Source organism: Staurois parvus, unplaced genomic scaffold (assembly GCF_062004578.1).
Source record: "Staurois parvus isolate SC_StPar_1 unplaced genomic scaffold, SC_StPar_1.0 ptg000730l, whole genome shotgun sequence".
Taxonomy (NCBI): Eukaryota; Metazoa; Chordata; class Amphibia; order Anura; family Ranidae; genus Staurois; species Staurois parvus.
In genome coordinates, this window is record NW_028318526.1 from 929232 (window position 1) to 955831 (window position 26600).

Sequence of the window (26600 nt, forward strand, 5' to 3'; positions counted from 1 at the left end):
TAAAATCAGTCTGTATATGCATATGTATATGCAATAAGCATGCTTGTTATACATACTGTGAAACCTAATGGGTTAATCCTCCACATTGTGTAAAAAGGCTGCTTGATCCAGACTTCTCTGATCTTCCCCCTCTTATCTCCTGATAAGACATATAGTGTGGAGTCACTACACACAGTTTGATGTGTATTGCTAGAGAGTTTTATTTATTTATTTTTCTTTGGAGAGTGCATGTGATCAACACTGTCTAGACAGAGGTCAGGGGTTCTGCATCCTCCTAGAGCAGTGGTCTCCAAACTGCAGCCCAGGGGCCAGATGTGGCCCTTTGCTTGCCTAAATCTGGCCCTTGAGGCATTTTTCCTCCCATGGACATCAACGATGGACATCAACGATGGGGCATAATTCCTGCCTGACATCAACCATAGGGCACTATCATTCCTATTGACAGCAACAATCAGGCACCTTTCCTTCTACTGACACCAATGAGGAAACACTATTCCTCCAACTGACACCAACTATGGGTAACAAAAGATGGGGCATTGTTCACTCCCACTTGGCATAGTCTGGCCCCCCTAAAGTCTAAAGGACGGTAAATTGGACCTTTGTTTAGAAAGTTTGGAGACCCCTGTCCTAGAGCAAAAAACTCCTCCTCCAAGCTTTAACGTGCTCTGCTGGACACAGATAGAAATCACAAGACTAACTGCTGATGACAAAAGGTATCTAGCAGTTCATATCTACTAAAATTATTGCATTTCCATGTTCTGTGTACTGTGGGAGACCAGATATAGTGAATGCAGAGTCCTGGGTTTAGTAACACTTTAAGAATGATTTCAGAAATAAGGGTTAATAGTTTATTTTTATCCATTAACAAAATGGAAAGTAAATGAACAGAAGAGAAATCAAATCAATATTTGGCATGACCACCCTTTGCCTTCAAATCAGTGTCAATTCTTCAAGATATTGTACACTTGCACACAGTTTTTGAAGGAACTCGGCAGGTAGGTTGTTCTAAACATCTTGCAGAACTAACCACAGATCTTCTGTGGAAAAAAGGAGGAGGGGTAGCCACCTTATCTTCGTCTCACTAATGATTAGTGTGGATTTATAAACCCAAATGCTTAACATAAAACATAGCAGTATGACAAGTGCAATACTGCTCACACAGAGTGGTTATTAGAAAATCTAAGCGGAGTAATATAATAAGTATTAACAAACAAGTTTTATTCGATCACATGGATCATACTGAGGTTAGACAGAGACATGGTAAACAAATCTTTATAAAACCACTAAATTACATATCAACTACCTGGCTGCCCACCCCCCTATTCACTTTTTCATCCAGACCTGATCTTACTTCAAGTGAAGTGTCCCCTTGATCTTTTGTATGGTAATATTCTTTTGATTTTTACCCTTATTTTAGTCTCATTCAGGTTTGATGGTAGCTTTATATTCATGTTTCATATTTATACACCTTTACAATCACTTACTACTGTGGATACATTTCCATTTGGGGTGGCTATCCAGGAAGGCCATATATCCATCCTTTCATGATGGTCAAGTTTATGAGAAGGTAACGGAATAACATATATACCTGTCATGGGGTTGTTTTGTTATTGCGTATGGTTAGTGCATATATCCTATTTTTTGTTCCCTCTACTATGATCCTTTTTTTCTGGTTTTCCATTTTTAGGAGGTCATTCTATTCACTGTGGTGGTCACCAAAACATTTTTTGAAGAATGTTCCCCTTATGCAGATATATGGAAAATATGGAATCCTTTGATCTGGTAGTTAGGAACTTCATTGCCCTATGTGGATTCCTGATTGCCGAATACTATTAGATCTGGAGACGCCAAATGTTTTTAATTCAGTGATTTTATAAAGACTTGTTTACCATGTCTCTGTCTAACCTTAGTATGATCCATGTGATTGAATAAAACTTGTTTGTTAATACTTATTATATTACTCCGCTTGGATTTTCTAATAACCACTCTGTGTGAGCAGTATTGCACTTGTCATACTGCTATGTTTTATGCTACAAATCTTTCTCTCTCTTCATGTAATCCCAGACAGACGTAATGATGTTCAGATCAGTTCTCTGTGGAGGGCCAAACCTTCACTTAAAGGACTTTTTTTTATTCTTTACACAGAAGTCAATTCTTAACGACATTGACTAAGTTTGGGGGTCATTGTCCTGCTGTAGAACACATTTGGGGTCAATCACACGCCTCCCTGATGATATGGCATGATGGATAAGTATCTGACTGTATTTCTCAGCATTAAGGACACCAATGATCCTGACCAAATCCACAACTCCATTTTCAGAAATGCAGCCCCAAACTTGCAAGGAATTGCCACTATGCTTCACTGTTGCCTGCCCACCCGCACGCACGCCAAATAGTTTAAATTTTGACTCATCCGTTCAGCGCATGTGCTGCTATTTTTCCATACATAGTTGAGTCGCTTAGGCTAGCTATACATTATACAATTTTCTTGAGATTTTTGCTTTAGATTTACAAAAACATATATAATAGGAGGTCAAACCTAAACAACACTTTCAATTGTATCCAATTAGGCAGGCCCTTGCACTACATAGTTGAAGGTAAATCTAAAGGAAATTGGGAAGAAATTTAATAGAAAATTGTATAATGTATGGCCAGCCTTATTTCCATGTTAGAAGTATGTTTTTTTTTTTTTTGGCAACAATTCTTCCATGAAGACAACTCCTGGCCTGACTTCTCTGGACAGTAGATGTGTGTACCTGGGTCCCACTGGTTTTCACCAGGTCTGTGCTGATGGCACTGCTAGACATCTTCCAATGTGGAAGGGAAGTAAGCATGAGGGGTCTTTCATCTGCTCAATGACCACTGATCTACAGTTGCCAGTTTCTTTGTGCCTCTTCAAAAGAGCTTGAGCACCAAATTTTGAAACTCCAGTCTGCTTTGAGATCTTTGCCTGGGAGAGCTCTACTTTGCTGATGCAATATAACTACCTTGTGTCTTGTTGCTCTGCTCAGTATTGCCAAGGTGTATGACCTTCGTAGCAAAGTTAGGCTGTTCCTCACCCAAGTTTAAGCCTCCTATACCGTTGTTTCAGTCAATTACTGTGTTTCAACCCACATATGCAATGGATTATCATTATCCCCTGCTTGGTATAATTGGTAATATTCATACACTTGACTCTAATCCTACAAAATCCCTGACTTTGTGCAAGTGTAATAATTGATTCTGGTTTGAAGCCAAAGGGTAGTCACACCAAACATTGATTTGATTTAGATTTTTCTTCTGTTCGCCCACTTTGTATTTTGTAACTTGATAAAAATAAACAATTATATAGATTTTCAGAAGCATTCTTACTTTATGGTATTTCTTCACACCTGCCTAAAACTTTTCCACAGTACTGTATGTCAGCAGAGTAAATGGTCACTGAATACCCTTAAAGCAATCCTAACGCCCAAGGGGGAAACAAAAGTTGCTTCCCCTCCCACAAGTAAAAAAAAAAAAAGGTATCTGTACTAAGACTATGGAGGCTGCAATGGAATGCCACAATATCATTCAAATACAGGGACTTCAATATTTTTGGAGGCACTAACCTTTAAACAACTATGATGACCCTGAATTCCGACTTAACTCCTAATCGGTATATTTGTTCTGGGTCAGTGACTCAAAGTATCAAACACAGAGCAGGGATATGCAATTCCTATAGCCCAATGCCTGGGACATGCAGTTCCCAGGAGCTGGGCAAGAGGTTTTTCTTTATATTTAGCCCTGCTGTCGGCAAGCAGCAGGAATTAAAGCCAACAGTCAGCTCTCTTGTAAAAGAGATACGAGCAGCAAACTAGCCACTGAATCGCTTTTACAAGCAATGGAGGGGACATCCCCCCTTCCACGGGCTGTCGCGTTTCACCAGGACACCCAATTGACCATCTGGCGCTAACGCCAGCTGATCACAAAGGCGGACAAAGTCAGGAACCACTCTATCCGCCTCTAGGATATTAGAAACAGGAAGCGATGAGCATATAATCACTTCGTTTCCCTGGTTTAAATGGCGCAATTTTTAAAAATGGAAAGCATTTGATCTTGTCTAGGCCTTATTGACCCCAGATCTCTCGATAAAGAGCACCTGTCACTGCCTATTGCTGTCACAAAGGATGTTTACATGCAAACAGCAATCTGCCCACACATTTGATGCATCACCGTGAATGTCAGATCATGGGCAGTAAGTCTAGCACCAGACCTCCTCTATAAATCTAAGGTGGTAATCTGTAAAAGCTTTTAAAGCGTTGCCTATGGATAGTAATTTTTACCTTGTTTTTTTAGCACTGCACAGTCATGCGCAATTTTTAAAGTGTGACATTTGTTATCTATTTATTCAGCGTAACACCATCTTTTATATTTTACTAAAAATGTGGTTTAGTATTATGTTTTTTGCATTAAAATTTAAAGAAAAGTGTATTTTTTCCCAAAAAAAAAAATTGCATTTGAAAAACTGCTGCGCAAATACCGTGTTATATAAAAAATTGCAAAAAACTCACCAATTTATTCTCAAGGGACTCTGCTTTAAAAAAATATATGTTTGTGAGTTCTAAGACAATGTAGATTGGCATGAGGGACAAGTAGATTGGAACCCCGATTTAGTCTTTTGACAAGTCATTCTAGTATTCTGGAAAAGTGGTACACATAGGCAGTCTCTGCATATTCTCAGTACATGGTTTCTTCAAAAGCAGCTCTAAAATACTTAGCTGTTAACTGGAAACAGTTCCTTATGGGTCTCATGGTGCAATGCCTCTGTAATTTCCTTCAGGGTAGCCCAGGACAAAAACTTTGTAAGAGGCAGAGGCACTGACTGAGTGCTAAAAGCTGCTAGCAATAGGTGCCTCTTCCTCTGAGAGAACATGACTGTCAATAGGCCCAGAAAAGGCAGAAGCAGTAGACCTGGATGTACCACTCAATAAGTGGGTCATTGTTAGGGCTGGTAGTACACTTTGTAGTCAGGTAGTAATAAGAGTGATGGAGCAGTAGTACTACCACACTTTTTTCTAGCTTTTTGATAAGCTCTAAAGTCCAAATCCAGAAATTATCAGAAAAAAAAAAAAAAAAAAAAAAATACCCTTGCAGTAGGAGGCCCCTGCCAGGATTAAATGCTTGTTAACACTGAGGAGGCAGGCAACAGTACTCTCCTCTGCTGTGGCTTTTGGCCCTGCATTGCACTTGAAGATGTCATTGTGCAACCACCAGCTAGAGAATTTGAGAGAGCAGGCTTCGGAAGACCTGTCGCACAGCTGCACAGAGTATGCCAGAGCAAGTTACAAGTAATATACACCTCCTCATCTACTAAATTTTACAAACCCGTGCAGTGCAGGAATAAACCACTGCAAAAGTTTTTTTTTTGTAATTCCTGGAGTTGAGCTTCAGGAATTAGAACTCTCTTCATTGAATAAGGTCATATAACTAGGAAATGTGGATTTGCATTCCAATACTTTACTGCAATGTCACAGATTTATTCTTGAATCTTCGATCATTCATGTCACGTATAACTGGCCATCACCTGTCAACAAAGTCACAAAGAAATTCTTTCCATGCCAACATAGATTACTGTGCTCCTAAAAATACATTCAGGTTGTGTATTTTCAATGTTACTTTTTTATGAAATGTCAATAGAAATGTGCTCATTGGTAAAATAACTCTTGCAATTAAAATTATATTGCATAAACTAAAACAGACCAGTCCAATGTTTAATTTTGCTGAAACAAGTCCAACGCAATTAATGAGGTCAACAAACTTTCCTCATTCAGCAAGCATTTGCCTGAAGAGCCCCTAACATGTCCTTAAAAAATATATATATATATATTTATAGAAGTCCAGCTTAACTTATGTCAGGCTTTTATTTGAGTCCAGTAAAAGCTCCATCTTTCCTATGAACACATAACGGTGTGTGCAATTCAGGTCGGATGAAGCTTCAGTGAGATTCAGGTGAACCAGTTTCTAATTTCTGAAGTCTTCGTCGGCGAAGTTCTGCTGCATCTGGTTCTTCTATCGATGAGTCACCTTCAGCGCCATTTGAGATCTCCTCGCTTGCAGATTCAGGGGTTACTGTGAAAAGAACAAATTATTACGTTTAACAAACTTTAATGAGCTATTTAAATTCTTTGATTTGGAATATTTCTAAAGAAAAGAAAAAAAACAAAACAAAAAAAAAACACAACACCTGTCTCATGCAATGGCCCAACACTGGTCACCTCTGATGGTGCATCTGAAGGAGTTTCTTCAGTGTGACTAGAGGAAGCCGTATCTGTGGGTGCTGGTGGGGACTGTGCAGAAGGGACTGGTGGACGAGGGGGGCTGTTCAGAGGAAATAAATGCTATTACAAAGTGGGAACCAAGTAAAGAATGAATATTATACATATTCCTTTAAAGTTACCCATTACAAACCTAGGAAATTTAAAGAGGACCTATCCTCTAAGTGAATATATGTTATAGGGTTTTTAAAAAGGTAGACCCAAGTAGTACCACAACAATAAAGCAAAAACAGGCCACCAAGAATGACACAAATTACCGGTGTCATTAGCATATCTCCGACTCACTTGTATAAGTGTGGATACAAAAACCCAAAAACTACATACTAAACAATATGGTAGTGTGACAAGAACACCCCTACCTAAAAAAGCAGGTTACTAGATGATCCACGCGGAGTAATATGAATTCAAAAGAATTTTTAACAATACTTTATTTGATCACATAGATCATAGGGAGGTTAAACATAAGCACGGTGTACATATGAAAAAAATAAAATCATGTTAAAAAACACTTAGCGTCTTCAATTTAGGGTCATCTTAGCAAATAGAGCACCATATAAGGCAGAGTTGTGTAATGATGCGATAGTTATCCTGGATTTCCGTGGGTTTCCCACTTAAATTCGAGTAAACCATGTGTTCAACAGATGTGTTCCTCATATGTGTCAGGGACCTCCTGGAATGTAAGAGCTGGAACACAAAAATACATATTGTATGTATAGGAATATGAAAACCAATTCACATCCAAAAATCACCAGGCCTCCCTCCACATTAGTCAATGGATACTACTATTACCTTCTCAATAATGAGACTATCATGCCCGCTTCTCAAATGTAGGGACTTCCTGGATACAATACTACTTGGGGTGGCTATCCAGGAAGTCCCTACATTTGAGAAGCGGGCATGATAGTCTCATTATTGAGAAGGTAATAGTAGTATCCATTGACTAATGTGGAGGGAGGCCTGGTGATTTTTGGATGTGAATTGGTTTTCATATTCCTATACATACAATATGTATTTTTGTGTTCCAGCTCTTACATTCCAGGAGGTCCCTGACACATATGGGGAACACATCTGTTGAACACATGGTTTACTCGAATTTAAGTGGGAAACCCACGGAAATCCAGGATAACTATCGCATCATTACACAACTCTGCCTTATATGGTGCTCTATTTGCTAAGATGACCCTAAATTGAAGACGCCAAGTGTTTTTTAACATGATTTTATTTTTTTCATATGTACACCGTGCTTATGTTTAACCTCCCTATGATCTATGTGATCAAATAAAGTATTGTTAAAAATTCTTTTGAATTCATATTACTCCGCGTGGATCATCTAGTAACCTGCTTTTTTAGGTAGGGGTGTTCTTGTCACACTACCATATTGTTTAGACCCAAGTAGTACCCTGAATAAAATCAACTTATACCCTAAAGTCCTCCTGTAAAATAGCAATGCTCTTCTTGATATGTGATCATGCATACGCTGTTCTGCAGCCTAATAGCTGTGTATCTGCAGTGTAACATAATATAAAAAGGTACTGCTTTAACTGCTAGTCTTAGGGAATTTGGAGTAAGGAACATGCAGTGCAAGAATTTCTCTGCTTCTTTTATACTGTGAATCTATGAGGTTGATTTACTAAAAGGCAAAGAGACTGTCCACTCAGCAAGTGCAGTAACTTCAGAGCTTAGTAAATGATGTAAAGCTTCACTCTCCAAAGAAAACCTAATTAAGTGCAAGGGAAAAAAAATTGGATAATGGAAGTCAGCAGTGCTTCTGCTCAAATACTAAGCTCTGGAGCAGCTGCACAGTCTATTTGCCTTTAGTAAATCAACCCCTATGGTTCCTCCACCTCTCTTGTTGCTTCTTGACTATTGTCCCCCACCAGTTATCAAAGAAGCAGATCTAATACAAGAAAACAGAGCCCTGCTCCTTTACCAAAATGACCACCTCCAAACAGTGTAGAACAAGGTGTGGTTAGTCAATATTAGGTAAAGGATTAGCTGCAGGAAGCCTACTCTCAATACTGCTGACTAGTTATTTGAACTTTGCTGGGTTTTGTGGGCACAGCTTTCTACACTACAGGTCCTCTTTATAACCTGTGACAATAGAAATGTGGGAGCTGCACTGGTCCCTTGTTTCTAAAGGTGCAGGCTCCATGGCGGTCATCCTGATTTTGACGCAACTACCTTAGTGAGTCATCATCGGGCTAGAACAAGCATGCAGCTACCAAAGTCTGAAAAGTTTAAACACCAAAAGTGCACCTTTTTTCTAGGTCGGTGAGTTATTCAAGTATGGAAGTCAGGATTAAAAGGCCAAGTTCACCTTTTTATAATAAATGCACATTTTTTTAGGGGGGGAAAAAGTGCATTTATTATTTTATTTTTAGGAGTCTGTAAAGCATTGCATCCATGATTAGCAGAATTGCGGGTGCAATGCAGGGCTCCTGCAGGTTGTCAATGTATCTCTCTGCTCGTACCTAATAAGGGCAGGCAGTTAATCAATGATAGGAAGTAGCAGTTCTCATTCAGAGCTACTAGCCGTCAGCTGCAAAGGCTGTCAGGACTTGTAGTTCATTCATTCACAGACCTCTGTGAATGAATGACGTGGCCGTGTGGGCAGAGCCCTGCATGGCTGCTTTCTTTCAAATTGGGACAGCAGGTGCGGGTGTGGGGAGATCTTCGGCCTGCTGTCACAGCAATGGCAGCTCCCACATTTCTGTATCTTAAGTGAAACAAAAAAAAACCAATTAAATCATGGGACGTTGCCCTAGAAACTGCAAACAAATGAAATTTCACATTGGAAATTATACATGGTATTTAGTTGCATTTTGATAGTTATCACACTTGATTCTGTCTACTCACTCCTATAGATTAAAAACAGCCGAATGTTCACATCACATGCGACAAAGTACACTGAAGGTTGCTCTATTTTTACTAAATTAGGAATATTTAAAATAATGGACTTAAACATTTCACTGCTCACCCAATGCTTGCCAACACGGTTAGGTATTGGTTAATCTGTAGCATTGCAGCATCTAGAAGGGTATGGATATTTTGCAGACACTGCAGCCTGGCTTCCAGGTTTTGTCTTTCATGACCCTCCATTGCCCTCAGCTCCTCATCTGTTAAGCCTGCAAAGCCTGCAGGAGGCATCGGCATTGGTGGAAGTCCTAGGACACAAACAGAAAGCGTCAGTACCAGCCACTGATAGCTCTATAATTGCTCAAACAACCAGCTGTGCATGGCAACTTACCAAATGGAGGGAAAATGGGCATCCCCAAAAATGGAGGGGGAAATGGAAACCCTGGCATGGATGTCCCAGCAGATGAGTCAGAGCCACCTGCAGCTGCACCTTCACTAGGTCTGGCAGCAGATGCTGTGAAACAGAAAGATGACAATTTACTCAGTGTTAAAGAAATAAATGAAGCAGGGAAAAGGTATATGGTGGAAGTAGAAACTCCACTGACAACATTAGAAAATATAGACAGCCCATTTAAATATTACTCTTATTGTCTTAAGGCCATCGTACAAAGCTCAATTTTCTCTTGTTCAGCCTGCGGGGCTGCGCAAGAGAAAAATCAACACATTCCCCCATCACCGTTAACAAATGTAGATATGTAAAGCCAAAAAGATGGCTCTCCAGGTGAGTGACCAACTCTCACATGTGAGCTGGAACACAGGGTGCTGCACAGCTCATTTGTGAGATTCAGCAACATGCGAAAATCCGGGATCTTGCTGCATTCTTTATTAAAGCATTAAAATGACATCTCGGGTATGACAGGAACATCAAAAAAGGCGAGTCGTTTCGGGTCAAATTCAGCCCTTACGCAAAGCTCATATGAGGTTTGAGTAAGCGCTGAATTTAGCGTAAAGCGCGTCACCTTTTTGATGATCCTGTGATACCGGTGATGTAATTTTAATGCTTCAATAAATATACCAAAGAGTGCAGCAATATTCTGGATTTATGCATGTTACTAACAATGTAGGTATCTTCATATTACAGGCAAAATCCCTTTACGAAGGAAAGGGAGGTAAATCTTTGCCTAGGAAAAAAAACAGATATTTCCCCTCCATTCCTTCTCTTGGGGTGGTCACCAAACCTGGCTTAGAATTTCCAGCTGACCAGGCAAGTATTGAGGACATCAGAACATACAGCAAGTAATTTAATAGTTGAATATGATTGTAGGGTTGTCTTGTCAAGCAGCCAATATAATTGGGTACCTTATTTTTTCGGAAAACCCATGTGGCAATTCCCTCCACTGACATTCTGTACCCTCTTATTACAGTCAAAATCTCTTTCAGGAGAAGGGCAGAGAGGAGGGCTCTGTAACTGGGTAACTTGCTGCAAGTTTAAGCCCAGGCCAACACAGATCTTTCTCTCCAGCCTCCGAAGTAGGCTTCTATATGATACCCAATTACATTAACTATTTTGTTGTACTTACATAAACTACTGCAAGCCTACAAAGTTAATTTTAAACTACAGTTATCCTTTAAAATATCTTTATTCAGTAAGAAAGTGGAGCTGCGTACTCTCTGACAACTCTTAGACAACTATTACTCAGAGTAGCTTCTAGAAAGCTAGGTTATTTTGAGTTGTTTGGCTTTCTATGGTGTGACACAGCCCTGGCTTTGAAAACCGAATGATGGGTATCCAAATTCACAATGTGCCATTCATCTCACAGACCCCAGGTACCATGGCTTCCTCAAAGTTGCAAGCAAAAACTCTGAGGGTCTGCAGTGGAGAGAACATCTACTGCATGGTTCAAACCTCCAAGAAAACACGTTTTCTAAGTTCTTGTTAAAAACTCCTTGTATACATTTTTTCATTGCAGAAAAAAAACATAGCCAGTAGCTTACCAGTAGAGGGTCCTGCATTTGCTGCTTCTTCAGGGGCATTGGCTCCAGGAGCTCCAGGAACAGGTGGGAAAGGACCCAATGGGGGCCAAAGAGGAAACATGCCAGGTGGAAAAGGAGGGAGCATCCCAGGGGGAACTACATAGAAGTGGAAATGAGAGAAAAAAGAGGAAACACAGTGATTGCTTTAGCAATAGTCAAAGACCATGAACATTGTAAAACCTAAACAGGAATAGAGTCCTGGGGCATGTGGTTTGACTTACAGTTGGGCTGTGGAGGAACAATTGGTGTTTGTTGTGCAGGAGCAGCATGTGGCTGCTGGGCAGGATCAGGCTGGTCAGCAGGTGCTGGTGTCTGAGCAGGGAGGGAGGCTCTAAGAACATCCATGCGGCATGTAGGACAGGTCTGCTGCCTCTGGAACCAGGAACGCAGGCAGCTAAAGGAAACCGCACAATTAGATTGATAAAGCAGTGTTGAAGAAAGAAAAAAACAAAACAAAAAAAAAAACTGTGAAACATGCTCTTTTATCCCTCCTTTATGCACACTTTAGGCAATTACAAAATATAATTCACCCTTTACTTATTATATCTGCATTTCAATTGACTATAGCTAATTGTTTGCAAGCGTTTACCCATCTGTAACCAGCTTTACAGTAATTTGTTAGTTTTCTTTCATTCCGCCAGAAGTGGATGGAGGAATCCCTCCCTGTCCAAACACTGTATTCTCACAGCTGGACTTGCAACTGTCAGAATACAATGATCAGCAGTTGCAGCTGTTGACTGACAAAAGTTTTCCAGCATGCCCCTTCGATACAAGCTGATCAAATGATCAATTTCTGTCAAGAAGAGAAGGCCACACACTGACTGAAATTTGGCTGGTCCCTGCTAGGAAAAAAAAAAAAAAAAAATTATGGCAACATTTCGATCAGTCTTAGCTAGCTTAAGAAGCAAACTAGTAAACCCATAGCAACCAAAAAAAAAAAAAATCAAATCACTCTTGTACTGGTTGCATTGCATCTAGTTAGATCCGATTGTATAGGTTACTGCACATAGTGCTTTGCTTATTGAATAAGCCTGAAAATTATTATTGTCAAAAGGTCAGCTTTCTAAACAAAGAATAAATAAATGATAGTGTATTCTATTGGGTGGGGCCCATACACAAATGGGCCACAATTAATGAGCATGCATGTTTATTCATCTGCATAGTATTTATTTAAAGTGGTTGTAAAGGCTCAAGGTTTTTTTTTTGTTTTTTTTTTTAACTTCATGCATTCTATGCATGAAAGTAAAACCTTCTGTGTGCAGCAACCCCCCCCCCACCCCCTCCCCACACCAAATATCTACCAGAGTCCAATCTCGATCAATCAATGTGCACAAGAGTTGCGGCTGTCCCAGGTCCTCTGCCTTTACAATTATTTTAAGGCTGACCTATATTCTCATTTACTACATTCTTTAGTCATGTTTTTAACCCCCTCCTTTAACAAAAACATATTTAATTTTAATACCTTTATCATGTTACTGTTCCCTCCACTTCCGCTTTTCTCACCTAGGCGAAGAGGACATGGTCCAAAGTTCCCACTGCCTGCAGACTTCTGGGATATGGGATCCTATATCCAGAAGACTCCAGGCAACTCCCAGAGTGCTGGCTGCACATCTGCACTGCCAATGCCGCACGTGTGCAATCAGCACTCTAGCTGGGGAATCAAAGTTACTCTATATGTAAATGTACAGCGAGGTCACACTATATGCAGATTTGAATGAAAAGGTGACAGCAAATACATTTTAATTATAAAGAAAAAGTAATCTATATGGAGGAGGCATATACTTGTAAACAGAGCTGCATGGGTTCATGTCTGAAGTGTAGATCTTTACTAATAGTGGTGATGGGAGGGACTATGGATGGGTGTTTGTAGAGTTATTGCAACACTTACTGGAGGGTTAATAAAGTTTTGCCAGGAAGGTTAAAAGTAGCAATGAAAGCATGGTATCCAGATTGGTAAGTGTGGAGTTTAAGTCTAGTGACAGCAGGGCCAAAATGCCACTTTACTATGGTGGGTTTTTTTATTTATGAGCTTTTAAACATCCTACCTGGTGTGAAATATGTGATTACATGGTAGTCTCTTTGCTCCTGTCACCATCTCTTCTCTGCAGATGATACACACATTATCCATTGCCTGGAGCTCTTCTGGAGTAGCATCAGGATACCTAAATATGACAAATCAAACCGTTCACTTTCCACTAGACTACATAAAGTTTTAATGCAAGACCCTGTTTACTGACTTATTACTTACAGTGTGTTCATATTGCGGATTGCTCTTCTTGACATGATGGCATCTGTCACAGCCTTCTTAAACTGCCTGTATGGGTGTTAAACAAAATTTGAAAAAGAACCCGTAGGCCAGAATAAGAAGCACTGATCCAATATTCTATATACTTTGGACCATCGCAGGGCCCATTCACACCTTTGCATTTTTCATTTGCCTCTGTGTGTTTTTGATGCATTTTACATGTCATAATATAAAACTAAGGAAGATGCACTTGCTGGAAACAGCATCAAAATGCAGCAACCAAGAATTTTTACAAAATGCACAGAAATGAACTATGCCCTAAAGCTGGTAGTATAGAACATTTGCTGTATTTAAACACCAACATGAACATAAATCCACAAGTGCTGCTTAAATGGAAAGTTAAGTCTGTAAACTGATGTTTTATAAAAGTTTCTTTATACTGGATTTAATACATGGTAACATATTTCCACAAGGGTTAGCTAAAGCGAGAGAACATCACGATCTCTTTTTTAACTGGAACATTGGTCTGAAATTTCAAACAGAGCTATCTGGCAAAGGATGAGTCACCAGTCCAATGTCTCCTTCAACTTGATCTATTGATTTCTTTAAACATGCTTTTTATAGCAATATGGTTGAGGAACTGTACGACAAGAAAAGAGAAGCCCAGAACGCCATCCGGTTATTGAATAATAAAAAAAAAAAACCCATTACATACCTCTTCCTCTGTCCTAGAACCTAAAGAAACTCTGTTTAAGACCTAAACTATACAAGTCTGCAACTCAGGGCCTTATTTTCAGTAAAATTGTCAGACTCCTTCAAAATCTGCGTTACAGAGTGAATACAGTCCACCCCCGCAGAAGGAACTGGTCATGAGATTTGGAATTAAAGGACTTTAAAAAGGAGTGTGTATTTTTTTTTAGCAAAAAAGGATGAAACCATTATAATGTCCCCATTTTTATGCAATGAAAGCGAAGGCTCCTTTATTAAAGTGGATCAAAACCCTAGCTCATGTATTCTAAAATATCTATTAAAAGGCCCATGGTAACTGGTCAGTTTTTTGTTTCCTCACCTTAAAAAGGAGATATAAAATTTGGGTTGCAGCCTGGCTGTACCTTTCAGAATTTTTCTCTAGTACCTTACCTCATTGCAAGATACATTGGGCGAATTGCAAACAAAGGAAACGTGTGGACTTTGACCATGATCGTCATGAAAGCCATGTACAGCAAAACTTTTATAAACCCTGAAATGCAGAAAGAACAAAAAAAAAAAAAAACACACAAAAAACACATGATTTTTATGCAGTTCCACTTGTCATTGTCATCAATGTTACACTGAGATAGTTTTTTTCCGAATGGTTGTAAAGGTTTCTGCCAATTAGCAAGTAGTGATGAGTTTGGGTATGTTGAGACTAGGATCCAAACCTACGTGTGCAAACTCGCCAGGAAGCAGTCACCTGAACATGCCGTGTTAATCGGCAGCCAGGGCATTCCTCCCTCAAAGTCCCATGTATACATGCTCATTTTATATGTGCAGCTACAGGGCAGGGAATGCCCCAGCCACAGATGACTGACCCGTACAGGTGACATCTTCCTGGCAGGCTTGCACGCATAGGTTCGGCTCTCAATCTAAACACGCCTAAAGTTCATAACGAATAGCAAGCATCAGGTTTTATACACTTGTTGGAATGAATAAAGACATTGCAGTCTTGTGTCTCTTGCATTTCATGATGTAAAACAAGCTCCTTCTGTAAGAATACAGCTGCAACTACACTGCAAGTTATAATCTCTGTTGGGAGAACACTGCGGATTTTGCTTTTCGAACATTCGCTTCAATCAGGTGTAACTGAATGTAGGAAAACCGCTTTGGTCCTCCATTCCATTTACTGAAATTGATAAGGTTTGCAATAGGCATGGAGAAGCCCCATCTGACACCAACTGCCTGCAAGTGCACCCTCCCTTGTGAAGTGAAAGTCAAATGAAGAGCTTTGACCAAATATACTATCCCTCTGGTCTACTGAAGGAATATAAAAGTTTTAGCGGAGATCCCAGGACATCTACAGGACCAAAGACACCTGCCTAAAGACAGATGGACTGCAGGGACCGGACAAATTCTGATCCATGTATGGGAAGGCTAGTTCTACACAAGTCAATCTACTGATCGACTTGTGTACAAAAACAGCCTGTTGGAAAATTCTCTCTCGATCAGCCCTGCCGGTTATAGTCAGTGGTACTGATCAGTGTATTCTGATGGCAGGGACGTCTCTTCACTGTCAGAATGCAAAGATTCAAGGGATTTCCCCATCCATATACAGTATGTGGAAGGAAGAATCAAGACATTTTCTTTCATTCAACCCGCTGGCTGTGCCAATATTTAACCAATATTGTCACTGAGAGACATACCACTTTCTGGTGCAATGAGCCTTAAATGGTGTTTGTAGTCCACAATGTTATTACTATATGCTTAAAAACACTGTCTTCTGGTGGAATGGAAACAACCTCTCAACTACTCCAAGCTAAAGCAGAAATCAACGTTATCCATTAGAACACCACAACTGCGCTACATACCAGTCAGAAGTTCAGTGTATAGCATGTAGACAGCTTTGTTATCCCATGGGTTCTCACTCTGCAAATCCACAGAGTGAAGTACGTATTTTATGAACACGGTGAGGATCATGGTCATAAGTATGGCATACTGGTGAATAAAGAAAAGGTAAAAAAAGAGCATGACAGTTAATTACTATATAGTGTATGGTCAGTTAAAGACCTTGTGTGTGAAAATATAGATCAGATTCTGCACATTATCACTGTAATCTTTCTATACACTCAGTGCTATAATATATTTACAGTATCCAAGTTCAATCACCCTGCCTTCTTCGTTATATAGAAGTAAATAGAATGTGTGTATAATCCATTTATGCAAATTTACGTGCATAAAGCATTTGTGGTACAAATGCAAGATATGTATTCTCAGGGCAACAGAGTTCTTAGGAAACCACTCCTGCAGAAAATTAATATATACAGGACTAGGTCAAAAAAAAAAAAAAAAAAAGTTTACAGATTTTGTAATGCAACGTAAATAAGGAGGTACTGTTTAGCATTTAGAGCTTCCTGCGTATGCACATAAAAACTAGTGTGAAGCCAAATCACCATTTTCTCCCAAGTAACAAGTTAGATTTCTGGTTTCAGTTTTAAGCCAATAGGCAAACTCATTTTAAATGTATTTTTTACTATACAAGTCTCAGGTTGGGAATGCTGTTAGACTATGAACTGCATTTCACATAGTCCTTGGAGAGACAGCATGGTCTCACATATTTTTGCAACTGTATGCAACAAAAACCCCAAAACAAAAATTGTTTAAGCAGTATGGCCTTTTTTTGCTGGCTAGCTGGTATGTGTTCCAGGAAAACAAACATTCTGTATTGTTTTGTTCTGTGGACTGCCCTGTCCATGTTCTGCTTACTTTAAAAAGCTAGTAACACATTAAATCAAGGGCGCTTGCCATTTTTGTTTTGCTTACTGGATCTGATGCAGGTACACACTGGAGGTCTTCAGCTACCATTGACCTGTGCTCGGCCTCCGGGGTATCCCTGTAACTTTAAGGATGAGTGGGCTACCTGCAGGCATACATGCCTTGTATTTATTCATTGCTATACTGTATACATCTCAGGTTTGGAGCTCTGACTAAAGTTAGCAGTTGACATTTTTGCTTAGTTTAACTTTTAAACACTATACATGACAGCTAAATCTGACTATTATGAGTTACAAAGACATTTGCATCCTCCAATTTTTAGATCTGCAGTTTATTCTGCATTTTTATTCTATAGTTTGGCTCCCTGGATATCTGAACAGTGATTGCATCATAGGATGTAGAGCCATTGTTCAGCTGACAACTTTTCGCCTGCCTCAGACAATTTTCAAATTGACTTTTGTTGAACTGGATGGTATCGACAGCCTTCCACTGCTCACATTTCGGTAAATTCAGCAGGAAACGTCTGAAATCCGTGCTGTGTATGGCTTCATGGTTAGCACTTTTGCTTTGCGGTGCTAGACACTACCTGCATGGAGTTAGCATGTTCTCCCTGTGGGTTCTCTGGGTACTCTCATTTCCAAAGATACATTGGTAGGTTAACAAGTTCCTTTCTCACTTGTCCCTAGTATTTGTATATATGCAAGTGAGATAGGGACCTTAGATCCTTGAGGACAGAGTCTCAAGTGAATGTATGAAATATATAAAGCTCTGTGTAAATTGTTCGTTCAGTCCATCCAATCTATATATACCTGACCAACCCTACAATTTTGTAAAAAAACATCCCTACCTAGCCTGTGTATTACGTATTTACTTACCTCAAAGCCAAAGACTAGCTGAACAGAGGCCCCACGGGTGACCAGACTGTGATAAGCATGAGACACAAAAAGAACATCCAGCACACCCAGCAAGAGCATCAGTGCTGGAAGAGAGAGAGAGTGACGGGCACAGTAAGTACAAATAATAAAAGAAATACAGTGATGTTCATTATCTCACGGTTTCAAACAAATAAGTAAAAGGGTGAGAGAAACAAGGTTTGTAAATACAAATTCAATGAATGATGCATGATGTAATACTCCTGCAAGGAATATTATGGAAAATAAGTAGAGCATAGACACCACAATGGAGACTGGTACCATGGGAACAGTTTTGACTTTTGCATACAACTGTATTTACTATAAATAAACTTTAAAATACATAACGGCCGACACAAAAGAAGAAGTGATACTGAACTGCTGCATCACAGAGGTTAATGCCATAAGCATTTAAACTGATACATCAGAAAAAAAAAAAAAAAAAAAAAAAAAAAAAAAAAAAAGTACCATTAGGCCTCGTTCACACCATAGGTGCAGAAAATTTGATGTAAATTGATGACCTTGCAAGTGAAATCTGTACGTCAGTTTCCATCAGTTTTCATGCGCGTTCCAATGAGTTTTATACACGTTGCAGATTCCTGCGCAGAAAAAAATCTGCACATGATATTAGTGTTGTGGTGGGAACAGGGCACATAGAGAACGATTGCTTTTGTTGTACCCCTGCAGAACGGATGCAGAAAAATTTAAGTCTGTGCACCATGGTGTGAACAAGCCCTAAAAGTTCTGAAACATGATAGAACATGAGTTCAAGTAATAGAACTCATGTTCCGTCAGGGGTGGTTTTATTATGGCTTTATGGCAGATCAATCTTTTTCTCTGCAGGTAAGAAGGGAGGAAATTAAAGTCTCTGGCAGTCTATGCAAATTACTGCTCCTCAGCATTACAAAAAAAAAAAAAAAAAAAGAGCAGAATTATCGAGAAAAGAGAAAAAGGTGGTGTGAAAGAAAGGGGGAGGCCCTTATTAACTAGTTCAGCTTCCCTGTGTCTATATACCCCTTGAGGATCGGAGCAACTTTGACATTTCAGCTACTGACCTATTAATTTGGCAAGAACTTGATTGTTACTGAATATATATAGTAGCGTATTTTCAGGAAATACAAAAGATTTTTCATCAGTATTGTCTTGCAAAAAGTATTTTTATTTTATTCATCCTAACAAAGAAAAACAAAAAAAAAAAAAAACAAAAAAAAAAAAAAACACGTTTTCCAAAAGTTCGTTTTAATATAATTAATGGTCTATTTATGTTTTTATACAAGATTCACACATTTTGCCAGTTCAAATCAGGTAGAAAATACCCTAGGTGAAAGCTGTGTGAATCATTTATAAATAGACCCCTTAGCATTACTGTAGATAGAATGGGCAAATCGTATTGCGCAATTTTCTCTGTTTCTTATTGCACTAAAAATTACATTTTCTGGTACAATGAATGGCAAAATTATATATAAACAAACAATTTGCCAGAGTGCCCTGTACCTGAGGTTGTATTCACATACTTTTGCACACTTTACACAAATCAAACATTCACAAGGTGTGCCCCATCATTGTCTTGCAGACAATTCTATATAACAGAGTGATGAGTTTGCCTTGTTCAACTCAAACAATCAGTGCTGCTAAACCACAAGAGACTGCTGTTTTTCTGTTATTTTATGGAAAGATATGTCAGAGTGCAGATGACAACTCCATGGATCTGGCTGTAAAGGCTCAAGGTGCTTTACCTTCATCCATTCTATGTATGAAGGTAAAAAAAAAAAAAAAAAAAAAAAAAAAAAAAAAAAAAAAAACACATTCTGTGTCCAGCAGCCCCTCCGGGGACTCTCTCCTCATTGCCCAAGTCAATGACTCCCACTGCTGTCAATCACAGCAAGTGAGCCAATGATGAGAGAATGAGAGAGAGGAGGCAGTGCCGAGCCATTGCTCTTTGTGTGCATGGACACACAGGGCAGTGGCTCAGGAGCAAGGAGCAGGAATGTGTTCCCAAAGGTAAACTTATCCTTTAATTTACACAGAAACCACTGTGTAAACTCCTGTGAGGTACATCCAAGGTATCTAGATGTTACTTAGATTAAGCTTTTTAGGGCGTACTTTGCGTGCTCAAGTGCTGATACTGGTTGCACAACATCCAATATTAAACTGGGTCCTTATTTAATAAAGCATCAACAGTGAAATAGTAGGAAAACATTTGTATCCTTTCTTTTAGCTTGCTAACTGCATGCAGCCATCTAAAATGCAGATTTTCACATATGAATAACAACAAATATCACCTACCAAGAATACGGAAATGAAACAACCAGGAAATGTTTGGACTGCGTTCCATCTGTAAACAAGAAAGAATGCAATCATAAAGCAAACACAGAACCTGTAGTTATCCCACAGTCCCATCTGTTTACATGCACTCTTGCAAAGTGTGTTACATGATATGGAGCATTACAAAATTTCTTTCCATATTGTCCTACGGATGTTTGCTCATGGCCCATGCCAAGCATAACATGTTATTTAATAATGGTTTTATACAGAACAAAGTTACATTTAAAAATGTAAAAACACGTTATTAGTCCCAAGGGATGTTCCACTTTAAATGGAAATCACCCAATGACATATGACCGCTGAGCTGCCCAATGAAAGTGCAAATCTGTACTTAACATTTTAATAGCACTCTAAAAAAAAAAAAAAAAAAAAAAAAAATTTCCACCCCAACACAGTCATATATTATAATTATATAACAAACAAAAGAGCTTGTTGTTTCTACTGTTTCAAAGTCCATCTAAGTGTTCTTTTTATGGTGGGGATGTGAGAGTTGGAATTACCTTCTGTTTCTACATAGAGAAACACACATCTTTCCAAACCTTTAGCGGTTATCTCCCTTATTAGCCAATTACGTACCAGGGAATCTTACAATTGCTCTAGAATTAACTTTTCCTGGCCTTGACTGATAAAAAACATATGCCTTTAAATCGGTTATGAGAGATATACAAAGGCTACCAATTCTGCCGCAGACCTGTTACACACTAGGGCTAAAACAACTATTCAACATAATCGATTATGAAAATAGTGGTCAACTATTTTCATAAACAATTACTTGGTCAGCCGATTAGTTGGCCTGCATACTGAATGATTTATTTGTTTACATATCACAAAATACAGTGCAGCACACATACAGCTCAGTACACTGTCCATACATGTCAGTAAGTGCCTGAGAGCTGTCAATGTGTAAGGAGCAGCATGTATTCCTGGGCAGGAGAAGGAAATTATTCTAAAAGGCAGAAGTTTTTTAGCTTGTTATAGTTGTATATGCTATACTATACTTCGTGGTTTGCTTTAGGGGCACTTAGAAGGCAGGAGCAGCCAGAAGCTCAGGTGGGGGACCCCAGAAGAGAAGAATCAGGACTGCTCTGTGCAAAACCATTACACAGAGCAGGCAAGTATAGACTGGTTGTTTAAAAAAAAAAATAAACAAAATTTAAAATCACTTTAGGGGTTTTGTGCAGGAAAGGTCAGCATATGAACCTAGAGAAGTTGGAGGCTGATAAACTGAAGGTAATATAAAGCCATTACATTTAAATATCATGCACAATACTGGGAAAGGTTTACTATAAAATTGATTATAGCCATGCAAAAAAGTTTCAGCCTTTAGTACTACTTTAATTTAGAAGATTTAGATTCCCACTCCACCCTTCATATAGCCTCATGTCTGACTTACAGTAATGATTATCTGCTGTTTTTGTACTATAAAAAGGGCCAATTTATGCTTTTTTCAACCCCTTTATGATGATAGGTGATTAAAAAAAAAAGCATACTGCTGCTACTAAAGGTCTTAAGCTGCACACACTTGGACTGAATATTGGCCAAAATCAGCTAGTACTGTAGAAACCAGCCGACTTTCGGTCCATGTGTACAGCTGCCTGTCTGACAGAAGTTAATCTCATGACCGGCTTCTGTTGAATGAGCATGCTGGAAAACCAGCCGACCGACATCTCGTGGCTGACCAGTGTGTTCTGGTGGGTCCCCCTGTCAGAATGCAATAGCACAGCAGGGAACATCTCATCTGTTAAGCTGGGTACACACTATAAGAAAATTGGATGAAAAAAACTCTATACAAAATATGAATGATTGTCCTTGTACAGTGTGTACACAACTTTCCAAGCGAATATTTCCAAAAGGGACAAACTCCAAAATTTCTCGTACACGAGCAGAACGAATGATTTTTTTTTAATGGGTATTGTTTTCAAAGAAGAAAAATCAGATACAAAAGACTGCACATGATCAAAAACTATAATCTACACTAACGTTTCTACATCAAAAAAAAAGCCTTTTTTTTTTTTTAGTTTAGCCACTAGTGTGTACCAGGATTTAAAGTAACAGCAGGCAGAGGTAGCTTGTATCAAGCTACCTGCCTATGACAAGGGAGTCTGTCATGCTAAATATTTTCTTACAGTCTTGTCTGAAAATCTGCAAATCAGCGTTTTAGTTTTTTTTTTCTTTTTAAAATTAAATGTTGATCTCGGAGTCTGATGATATGTACCAGATTCAACCGCTAATGGCATATACAGTATGTCTCTTCTGTGTTTTATTCTCGGAGTGGATTTGACATTTTGTTTCCTAACCATATAGCTGGTTATTTACATTTACCACTGCATAGAGACATTCAGGAATAAAATTGTCTTTAAAACTTTACATATTAACTAGGATTAAACACCAAATTTTTTTGAAGTTTTTATCCAATTAATCGAAACAATAAAATCGGCCAAATAATCGATTATGAAAATAATCGTTAGTTGCAGCCCTAATATGCACAGAAAGTTGGAGAAAAGTCAAAAGGCCCTGACATGCCAGGATAGCACCAACCCCCCCCCCCCAAAATGACCCCTTTCTGGAAAGTAGGCACCCCAAGGAATTTAAAAAGAGGCATGGTGAGTATTTTGCAGATCTCATTTTTTCTCACAAAGTTTTGAAATATAAAAAAAAGAACAGAAAAAGTGTTTGTTGTTTTTCTTCATTTTCCAAGAACTTGTGGCAACAAATGAGATCTGCAAAATACTTACCATGCTTCTTATCAAATTCCTTGGGGTGTCTACTTTCCAAAAAGGGGTCATTTGGGGGGTTAGTTGCTATCCTGGCATTTCAGGGCCTCCGAAACTGTGATAGGAAGTCTGGAAGTGTAATGAGGAAATAAAGTCCTTTAAAAGCCTGAAGGTGCTTATTGGATTTTGGGGTCTTGTGCTTGGCTAGACTGCCAAAAGGTCTCTCACATGTGGTACCCCCATACTCGGGAGAAGTAGCAGAATGTATTTTGGGGAGTAATTCCACTTATACCCATGGCATATGTGAGCAATAAATCATTTAAGTGACAATTTTGTGTAAAGTAAAAAAAAAAAAAAAAAAAAAAAACTTGTAAAAAATAAAATTCTTCTATTGATTCAACATGCCTCTCAGCAAATAGTTTGGGGTGTCTACTTTCCAAAAAGAGGTTGTTTTGGGGGGTTGGGGCATTCTATGCCCAGCATGAGAAGTTTATGCCACACATCACTCACTGTTCTAACCACATGAAAACCAAGCCTTTTCTGACACTTTTTGTTTTCATGAAAAAAAAAAAAAAAAACAAATCAGTATTTTTTGCAAGGAAATTTGAACCCTTTTTTTTTTTTTTTAAAAGCAGACACCCTAGTGAATAAAATGGTGGGTACTGCATTTTTTTATGGCACATAGTACTCGCACAGCAATTTTTCAAAAGCAATTAAAAAAAACAAAAAAAACAAAAAAAACAAAAAACACTTTTTTTACTTTTAATGCACAAAAACACAATATATTGGCCAATTATTTGGCAAGATATAAAAGATGATGGTATGCCGAGTAAATAGATACCAAACATGACATGCTTTAAAACTGCGCATGCCCCGTGCAAGGCCGACAAACTGCATACATTTTTATTATCCATAAGCAACACTTTAAACACCTTTAAAAGCTACCATTTTAGCTTTACAGAGGAGGTCTAGTGTTAGAATTACTGCCCTTGATCTAAGGTTCACGGCAATACCTCACCTGTATGGTGCAACTGCTGTTTACATACTGGCACAAGGTCAACGCTTGTGCACACAGGTGTGCGTGCATGAGAGGGGCAATTTTTTTGTTTTGTTTTTTTAAGTTATTTTGATTTTTTTAATTATTTTTACACTGTACCTTTCATTTTTTTTTTTTATCACTTTTAATGCTATCACAGGGAATGCAAATATCCCTTATAACTTCAATGGGCATTGTCATATATTCTTTTTTGAGAAATCTGGGGTCTATCATACTCTAGATACCTCCTCTGCCCTTAGATTATCAAACCAAAATCTGTGTGACCAGATGCTTTCCCAATTTACAAATGGCGCTGTTTACATCTTTAGAAACTGAAGTGATGAAATGCTCGTAGCTTCCAAATTCTTAGACTATAGAGATGATTGGCACCACTCAGGTCTACAATCAGCTCTATAGTCAGCTGGCAGAAACACCGGCTGCATTCTCAGGTTCCCCCGATAGCACGGGACTGCCCGAGAAGGCCGTGGAAGGCACCGGGGAAGCATAATATCCCGCTGTAAAAGCAATCCTGCAGCCAATTAGCCACTACATTGCTTTTACATGAAAGCCGATCACTGGCTAAAAAAAAAAAAAAAAAAAAAAAAAAACGATACCAGGATGATGCCTGCAGCTGTAGGCATCATCCTGGTATAACCAAAGCCCAGTGATGTACCAGTACATCGCTGGTCCTTGTTGGGTGCATATACTATGTTCTTTTTTTTTGTATGCAGCCTGTGGACTGAATGAAAAGAGAAGAAATCTCTGCTGGAAAAAAGTGTGTGGTATGCCCACCATTAGAATATACTGCTCTGCATCCACTTACTTCTAATGGTGGGCACACATTAGGTCACACTTTGCCACAAGCGCCAGTTCCAAGATTGTATAAATGTCTAAATAGTGGCACGCTTGAATAAAAAAATTGTCCACGTATAAGTGGTACCTCATATGGAAAAAGGATGACACCAAGTCCCAAACTATCTCGCCACTGCTCCCCATGTAGTCTGGGCATCTGGGGGGGTTCCACATGACTATCTTTTCCCTCGTAAATCTGAAACTTAAGTATAGCCTGTTGTCCCCTCACAGGTCTTCTACATCTTGACCCCATATCTGGCACGCTTGCTGGGGAGAAATTCTTTGAATGCAAGGCTGCCAGAAAAATTAATCAGGGACTCATCAACGCAGATTTTTTGCTGGGGAGTATAGACACCTGCAAATTTTTAGTTAAGGTGACTTGTGAGGGGCTGAATTTTGTGGAGCCGGTCAAATTCAGGATCACCCCAAGGATGACAGAGTGTATTGTCGTTCAAATGCATAAAACACATTATACTCTCATATCTACGCCTGGCCATGGCAGCAGAGAACACGGGCATATGATGAATGGGGTCTGCGGACCAATACAACTGCAATTCATTTCTTTTAGTAATGCCCATGTTGAGAGTTAGGTCCAAAAAAAAAATTTAAATTCAGAAACTGTAATGAGTTTCCATGCAACTGGTCTGGCAAGGTTTGAATTTGGGTTGGCGGCAATAAATTATTGTGCATATAAATTTCTTTGATCCACAATCAACGCATACAGATATTCTGTGAAAAACAGCTCCAAAAATCAAGGCGGTATGTAAAAGACCAAGATGTACTAGACCGCTTGTACTCGCCAGTTCACCAAAAGGCAGCGCGGCACTAGTACTGGCACTCTACTGCATATGAGAGTCATCAAAATTTACTGGCAAGTGCTAACAGAGATCAGGCCTGATTCTGCGAACACTGAGGTTTTGTGTGCAATGTATCAAGTGACAGTGACCTACTGACACTGCACTTGCTGGGGTAGAAGGGGCGCTAAAACGCAGGTGCTGGCAGGTGCCGGGGTGGATATCACTAATGCTGTGTTTTTGGGGACGCTATACTAATGTTAAGGCTGGTATAGTGCTGATCTGATCAAAGATATTGATCCGTTCAGACACTATACTAGCAATGGAGGTTTATAGTGCATGAGCGTGCTCCTGGCAATCAAGGGGTTAAATGTGATGACTGGTGTACTGACGGGCAATCTGACGCTATCTGGGAGGGGCGTGAAAACCATGGGAGCACAAATCATGTAATATACAGTCATGGCCGAAATTGTTGGCACCCTTGATATTTTTCCTGAAAATCAAGTATTTCACACAAAAAAGGTATTGCATTAACACATGTTTTGCTATACACATGTTTATTCCCTTTGTATGTATTGGAACAAATATAAAACAGAGGCAGAAAAGCAAATATGACATAATGTCACACAAAACCCCAAAAATGGGCTGGACAAAAGTATTGGCACCCTTAACTTAATATTTGGTTGCACACCCTTTGGAAAACATAACTGAAATCAGTCGCTTCCTATAACCATCAATAAGCTTCTGACACCTCTCACCCGGAATTTTGGACCACTCTTCCTTTGCAAACAGCTCCAGGTCTCTCTTATTGGAAGGACACCTTTTCCCAACAGCAATTTTAAGATCTCTCCACAGGTGTTCAATGGGATTTAGATCTGGGCTCATTGCTGGCCACTTCAGAACTCTCCAGCGCTTCTTTGCCATCCATTTCTGAGTGCTTTTTGACGTATGTTTGGGGTCATTGTCCTGCTGGAAGACCCAGGATCTTGGACGCAAACCCAGCTTTCTGACACTGGGCCCTACAGTGCGACCCAAAATCCTTTGGTAATCCTCAGATTTCATGATGCCTTGC

The 26600-nt window shown here is 39.2% G+C and overlaps 1 protein-coding gene across 2 annotated transcripts in view; it reads right to left on the minus strand.

Annotated features, from left to right (window-relative positions):
• Nucleotides 1–5474: 5474 nt before the first annotated feature.
• The window catches only part of SYVN1 (synoviolin 1), a 28028-nt gene continuing 6902 nt past the window's right edge, over nucleotides 5475–26600 (minus strand). The window contains exons 4-15 of one of the 2 annotated variants that reach the window (XM_089653972.1): nucleotides 20094–20142; nucleotides 17772–17875; nucleotides 15993–16119; nucleotides 14569–14668; nucleotides 13432–13497; nucleotides 13229–13345; nucleotides 11405–11577; nucleotides 11145–11279; nucleotides 9541–9663; nucleotides 9271–9457; nucleotides 6203–6336; nucleotides 5475–6087 (exon numbers count right to left, since the gene is read on the minus strand). In XM_089653972.1, coding sequence (XP_089510098.1) covers nucleotides 5954–6087; nucleotides 6203–6336; nucleotides 9271–9457; nucleotides 9541–9663; nucleotides 11145–11279; nucleotides 11405–11577; nucleotides 13229–13345; nucleotides 13432–13497; nucleotides 14569–14668; nucleotides 15993–16119; nucleotides 17772–17875; nucleotides 20094–20142 — 1449 coding nt within the window. In that variant the 3' untranslated portion in view covers nucleotides 5475–5953. The remainder of the gene's footprint in view (nucleotides 6088–6202; nucleotides 6337–9270; nucleotides 9458–9540; nucleotides 9664–11144; nucleotides 11280–11404; nucleotides 11578–13228; nucleotides 13346–13431; nucleotides 13498–14568; nucleotides 14669–15992; nucleotides 16120–17771; nucleotides 17876–20093; nucleotides 20143–26600) is intronic. The other variant, XM_089653973.1, reaches the window with a different exon arrangement.